The sequence below is a fragment of the Oryx dammah genome, unplaced genomic scaffold (genome assembly GCF_014754425.2).
Source record: "Oryx dammah isolate SB20612 unplaced genomic scaffold, SCBI_Odam_1.1 HiC_scaffold_20, whole genome shotgun sequence".
NCBI lineage: Eukaryota > Metazoa > Chordata > Mammalia > Artiodactyla > Bovidae > Oryx > Oryx dammah.
The window spans coordinates 6545626-6551625 of NW_024070204.1; the positions used below are offsets into that span (position 1 = coordinate 6545626).

Below are 6000 nucleotides of genomic sequence, written 5' to 3' on the forward strand. Positions count from 1 at the left end.
CAATTCAAATATTGACTCTTAATCTCCTTTTGAAAGAATACCTATGTGTCTTGAAATCACTGGATTTCTGGGTAACTTGATTTAAGAATGTCCACCGTTACACTCCAGTTTTTTTATTATAACCCTATAAATACAAGAAGGAAAAATATTTTCAGCCTAAGTATTTTCCACAGTCTAATCATCTTTGAGTCATGATTTTATTTCAAGTCTGAAAACTCTGGAGACACCCCAGAAAACATTTGTGGACCTTACTCTTACTCCTGTTTGCTGGTTTTAAAAAACCAAACAGCCTTTAGGTAGAAATACTGACTTCACATTAAGGAATCGGATTCTGTTTGGTCTTTAAGATTTGGATGTGGCATCTAGTCATGGTCTGCTTACTCACAGTGAATGTATAGGTACTTAAAAGTATGATGAAAACTGAAACAACAGTTATTTTGAATATTCTAAATAAGAGAACACTTAGAAGTCAGACCTTTACATGTAGTTTACATGTATACATATACTTTATTTTCAGTAGGAGTGAATTAATAGTTGCCTGTTTTTGCTTTTTTCTAGAACATCTTCCTAAGCTTCAACCCAGACTGTACTCGTGTGCAAGGTACTGATGCTTATTAACGTAATACATAGCGTCTTTCTCCTAAAATAAAATGAAACTCCGACCTTCAAATCCTTGCTAGCTACAGGTCCATTTACTGAAAACTTACCAGATTTGTGGAAGATGGTAGCAGGTGTGATAAGGAGTGAAGAAAAGCAGGCTTGGCCTCCTGTCCTCCCAGAGTTCGTAGGGCATGGCATCTTCCTGGCTCTTGCGGTCCAGAACTGTGTCCCCGCTTAGCGAGTCTCCACGTCCTCCCCCTGCGGCCTTACTGGTGTGCCTGGCCACCTTGCTGGGGGTGGAGGAGGAAGGGGAGGGGGGGTTCTGTATAAACCTCATCTAGTCTTGGGGGCACACAGGTAACAGGAAACTGTCCTGAGTGATAGCAGGACTCTGGGGGCAGGGCTGACTTTGCAGTAAGCAGCAGAGCTGTTCTCTGAAGAGGGAGAAGGTGACTAGTGCCCGCTCAGAAATACCCCTCAGTGCAGTGAAAAAAGGCCTGGTCTGGCCCGTATGTGTTAGTCCTGATGCGGAGTTTAAAAACTCACCTCTCTGTCTTTGCAGCTCAAGTCTGTTTCACCCAGGGAAGCTTCATTTCATTTTTAACATCATGGAGTTTTTGTCTAACACCACGGAGGTGGTTCTTCGGAGAGGCGTGTGCACGGGCTGGCTGGCCACCTTGGTTGAATCAGTTCTTCAGCCGTACACGTGTGCAAACCATGCAGGTGGCAAGAAAGCCCTGGCTCCCAAGGTATGAGGAGAGTGCAATTTTCGTGACATTGAAAGCGTTCATTGCTTAGTTGGAAAAATGTCCCCTGCATCATTTGTTACCAATAAACCATTCAAAGGAAACTATGCCACACTTGAGCTTTAGTCTTTTGGAAAGTTAGAACATAATTTTCACTTAGTATTAAATGGTCCATGTGTTTCCTCGATGCATAAAGTATGAATTGTATCACTCCTTGCTCATCACATTCGTAAACAGAAGACCTTTTGTGTTTTATATTTTGATTCACACTTGTCAAAAATTTCATTGGAGACCGTATGCAAAGGGAACAATTACATTCTCCCTCCTCACCCATAAGAATGGTTGAAATCGAAAAAAAAAGTTGAGTCTTTATCATGAATTTTTTTCTGTGGTTTTGAAAAATAAGACATTTGTCATGTCTTACTCCTGGTTTGGTTGCTCTAAGTTACTGAAGTTAAAAAGTTGACAGCCCTTGGGGGAATTAAGACTTCTGATATATACTTGAGAGAGCTTAAGACTGGGGCTTAAAATTGCCCTTGAACTTGGTATTTTCCCAGCCTGCTGCCTGGAACAGGTGATTTACCATGTGTGTTTCCTTACATCCACAAAATTTTGAGAACTGAGAAACTTCTTTTTTGGAAAGAAATACTCTAGTATCGTGTCACTTCATGGTCTCGTAAAAATAGCAGATCTCCAAAAAGTTAAAAATTGCCTATTGAAACACCTGTATTACAAACACCAAATGTGGGTGCCTCTCACATAGTCTTTCTTTCTTTCCTCCTATCCTTTTTCCTCTTCTTCCTTCCCCATTTTAACAGATTTTTATTGACTACCCAGTTTTGAGGCCCTGGAGGTACAGATAGAAAGGATGTAATTTATAACTACTTAAATTTCATCTTGCCGTGTAATACCGTACTTTATCCACGATCCATCCACCACGCACCGTCCCCCAGCTGGTAGGTGGTCCTGTGGTTCACAGATGCCCCTGCCCCCAGGGAGTAGACGTCCCCTCCCGCTCCTGGGTGGCCGGGCCACGTGACCAGCCTCGCAGGGAAAGGCAAGCGGCTAGGCTTGTGCCAGGTCTCAGCAGGAGCTCCGTGCCCAATGAGGGTGCTGGGCTTGCCTCTCTCATCTTCCCCTCTGACCTCGGATGGGATGACTCAGGTCAGGGATGCTCCTTGACTTTGGATGCAGGTGAAGGAGGTCATGGTGCAGAGCTGGCGCCCTGAGCCCAGACAGGGTGAGCGTCCCGTGAGCAGCAGGAGCCGACTAGTACTCTCCCGTCTCTTCGCCGTCCCTGGAACATGGGAGTGTGGTCCCTTCAGCAGTTTTATTCTGCTTCATGGGACTGACTTATTATCTGTCTTTCTATGGGTGAATGTTTGTTTGTTGTCTTTTTCACACAGTAGAATATGCGTCCCATTGACACAGATTTGGTTTGCTCATTTCTCCATCCTTAGTGCTTGTCATATTGAGTACCTTCAGTAAAACTGTTAGGTGGATGAATCAATTGAATAAGGCTAATGTAATATCCATCACAGCTTCACTCCAAAACTAGAATAGTCATTTGATGCAACTCTGCTAGTTCTCCATTTAAAAAGTACTGTATCCATCCTGTGGATGAACTTCAGACAGCTTCCCTTGAATTAAAGGCTAAAATATATACGATTATATCTGTATGCAATGTAGGGACGATTCCTGTCATTCTTAAGTGTTAATATCACTCAGTGTAACTGAAGCATATGGCAGACTGAAACTGAGAGTCAAGTATGTTAACAAGCTGATTCCTTGTAAGTGTCCCTGGCACATGGTTTAGAAGAAAACCCTTTTGAAATTGTAGCAAAAAGATTTTTATCTGTGTCTCAGTTATTATTCTAGCTTTGCAGCAAACCCTGGACGCACAGGAGCAGAGGCCACGAGGTGCTCTGGCATCCTTAGGGCAGCCCCTTCGTTTCTCACTCGCTTGCCTAGTTTCCGCTTAAACCCTTCTTGGCGTTCGTCTGCATTGCCCCTTTGTGTCCTGATGTGAAGGACCATGTCTTCATCTTGTGTGTGCATTTCTTCATGATGCATATGATGGGTTGCCCACTACTTTGGGCCTAGAAAAATAAGTCATCATTTATTTATTTATTCAGTGTTTTACCTCGGAAATAGCCCTGTCATTTTAAAAATACTTTTGATTTACAAAGAAAAAAATTTACAAGACAGACTTGTTTATTTCTCTGTGTTGACAGATTTGCTTGTGGTTTCAGTAAGATTTAATGCTGCTACTTAATTTTGTGATGCTTCTAAGGGAAAGGGGAAGTGATGAAATTAAGGGGAAGTTTCACCTTCTGATTTCCTTGGCAGACAGCACCTTGGTTATATGCTTTTGTTCAGGCTCTTTTTTTTTTTCAGACTTATGAGCATTGCCTTAATGTTTCAGATATCCATTTCTCCTCGAACAACAAACTCTTTCCACTTACCAAATGACCCTTCAGTCCCCATCATAATGGTGGGTCCAGGAGCGGGCGTGGCCCCCTTCATTGGCTTCCTGCAACACAGGTATGTATCCCTTGTGGACCTGGCTGGGAGTATAATAGGAGCATTTTTTTTGTTTCTTCTGGGGTTTTTAGGATATTGGACTTCAGTTGTAAAATTTTTATTTTAAAAAATTATTATGAAATGTGTGATAGCATAGCATAGCTTGTCACTGTGGGAAAAGTGAATATATCATCTAGAGATTTTGGTTTGTGCTGGAACTTGCGTTTTTACTCCCTGAACTATAGATGGTAGTGTGTGTGCTGGGGACAGATTTCAAGCACGTCTGTGTGCTGTGTTGACATGCAGCTGCCCCATCTGTTCCTTTGTTGTTGTCGTTCAGTGGCTCAGCCATGTCCGATTCTTCGTAACCCCATGGGCTGCAGCACGCCAGGCCTCCCTGTCCTTCACTATCTCCTGGAGATTGCTCAGACTCATGTCCGTTGTGTCAGTGATGCCACCCAACCACCTCATCTTCTGTTGCCCCCTTCTCCTGCCCTCAGCGTTTCCCAGCATCCATCTGTTCCTTAACTGGGTCATCACAAAGACCCAATTACACCCAGCATTTCAAAGTCAAACCCCTAATGCCAGTAATTTTCAGTAGAATAATATTAATTCATTCATCTTCATATCAGGGCATAATTATTTGATACAAATAAAATTGTGCTTCTCTCCCTATGTGTAAAATAGCAGTTCTTACGTAATGTTCCCCAGGTAGTGGAGTGATATGTTTCGGACAAAATCTTTGTGTAGTTTTCTTTTTTGTTGTTGTTAAGAAAACAAAAAAGTGGGACGTGTCAATCACGCAGCAGACTGTTCTGCCTTTTAAAGCCCTGTGCCACTTCTCTATTATACTAAGAGAGTTTTTAGTCATAAGACTGTTGCTAGTATTTAGTGTAGAAATAAGTTAAGGTTTCACAGTGTGGTCATTTGAATTACCTCTGCTCTGAAGATGTCATATAAAGGTCACAGATGTCTCAGCCCAGAGGTAAACCTACTTTCTCTAGTGTCCGCTGGAGTGGGCGACTTACCCTGTGGACAATGAAGTGTAAAGTCAGTAAACGGACTTTGAGTGACTGCAGAGTTGGGTTTTATAGACTTACCTGGAGAGGCAAGAAAAGAGAGAGATTGCTGTTACCTATTCTTTCTATCAGACCTCAGCTTTCTTTTCCCCTTAGAGAGAAGCTCCAGGAACGACACCCAGGGGGCTGCTTTGGAGCCACGTGGCTGTTCTTTGGCTGCAGACACAAGGAGAGGGATTATTTGTTCAGGTACTTGACGGCCCTCGTGTTGTAAGTCTCTGCCATGCTCTACAGGTGTCATCTCAGACTTCTCCAACTTGAAATTACAAATCTTCCAGTGACTCATTACGTATTGTGTTTCAGAGACGAGCTCAGACACTTCCTTAAGTGTGGAGTGCTCACTCACTTGGAAGTCTCCTTCTCAAGAGATGCTGCTGTCGGGGAGGAGGAAGGCCCAGCCAGATATGTGCAAGACAGCCTCCAGCGCCACAGCAAGCAGGTGGTGGGGGTCCTCCTCCAGGAGGGTGGCCACATCTACGTGTGTGGGTGAGTGCAGGGGGTGGGGACAGTCGGTGGTGTTCATTAAAGAAACCAGGGGCCCATTGGTTAACAACCTGGACCTGTATGGGTGGGAGATTTGATTCTCAAGTAAAAGGATAGAAATATAAGTTCTAAAGCTATTTTTACGTACCCTCCATAGCCAGGAAGTTGTTATCAGGAAAACAAAGTGAAAATTAACTCATGCAGCCTTTCCTGGGTCCACACTTCCACTGCAGGGGGCATAGGTTCAGTCCCTGGTTGGGGAACTAAGATCCCAAAAGAAAATTAACTCGTGCGTTGCGAACTGCTCTGTGCTATTTTAAATTAGGTTCCTGTGTTTGTTTTTGCTATGCCTAAATTCATTGTTTAATTGATTTTGATCAGTGAATACTAAACGTGTGATTTGTGCAGTCGACCTAGGAAAATAGCTTTGGTTTTGACTCTGACAATGGTTTCCCTCAAGCTCAGTTGGTAAAGAATCGCCTGCAATGCAGGAGACCCCAGTTTGATTCCTGGGTCAGGAAGATCCTCTGGAGAAGGGATAGGCTACCCACTTCAGTATTCTTGGGCTT

At 43.4% G+C, this 6000-nt stretch overlaps 1 protein-coding gene across 2 annotated transcripts in view; it reads left to right on the forward strand.

The window, feature by feature from the left end:
• The window catches only part of MTRR (5-methyltetrahydrofolate-homocysteine methyltransferase reductase), a 31832-nt gene that overhangs the window by 23076 nt on the left and 2756 nt on the right, over window positions 1–6000 (forward strand). For both annotated transcript variants that reach the window (XM_040262377.1, XM_040262378.1), the window contains 5 exons: window positions 559–601; window positions 1163–1349; window positions 3772–3890; window positions 5045–5137; window positions 5252–5434. In XM_040262377.1, coding sequence (XP_040118311.1) covers window positions 559–601; window positions 1163–1349; window positions 3772–3890; window positions 5045–5137; window positions 5252–5434 — 625 coding nt within the window. The remainder of the gene's footprint in view (window positions 1–558; window positions 602–1162; window positions 1350–3771; window positions 3891–5044; window positions 5138–5251; window positions 5435–6000) is intronic.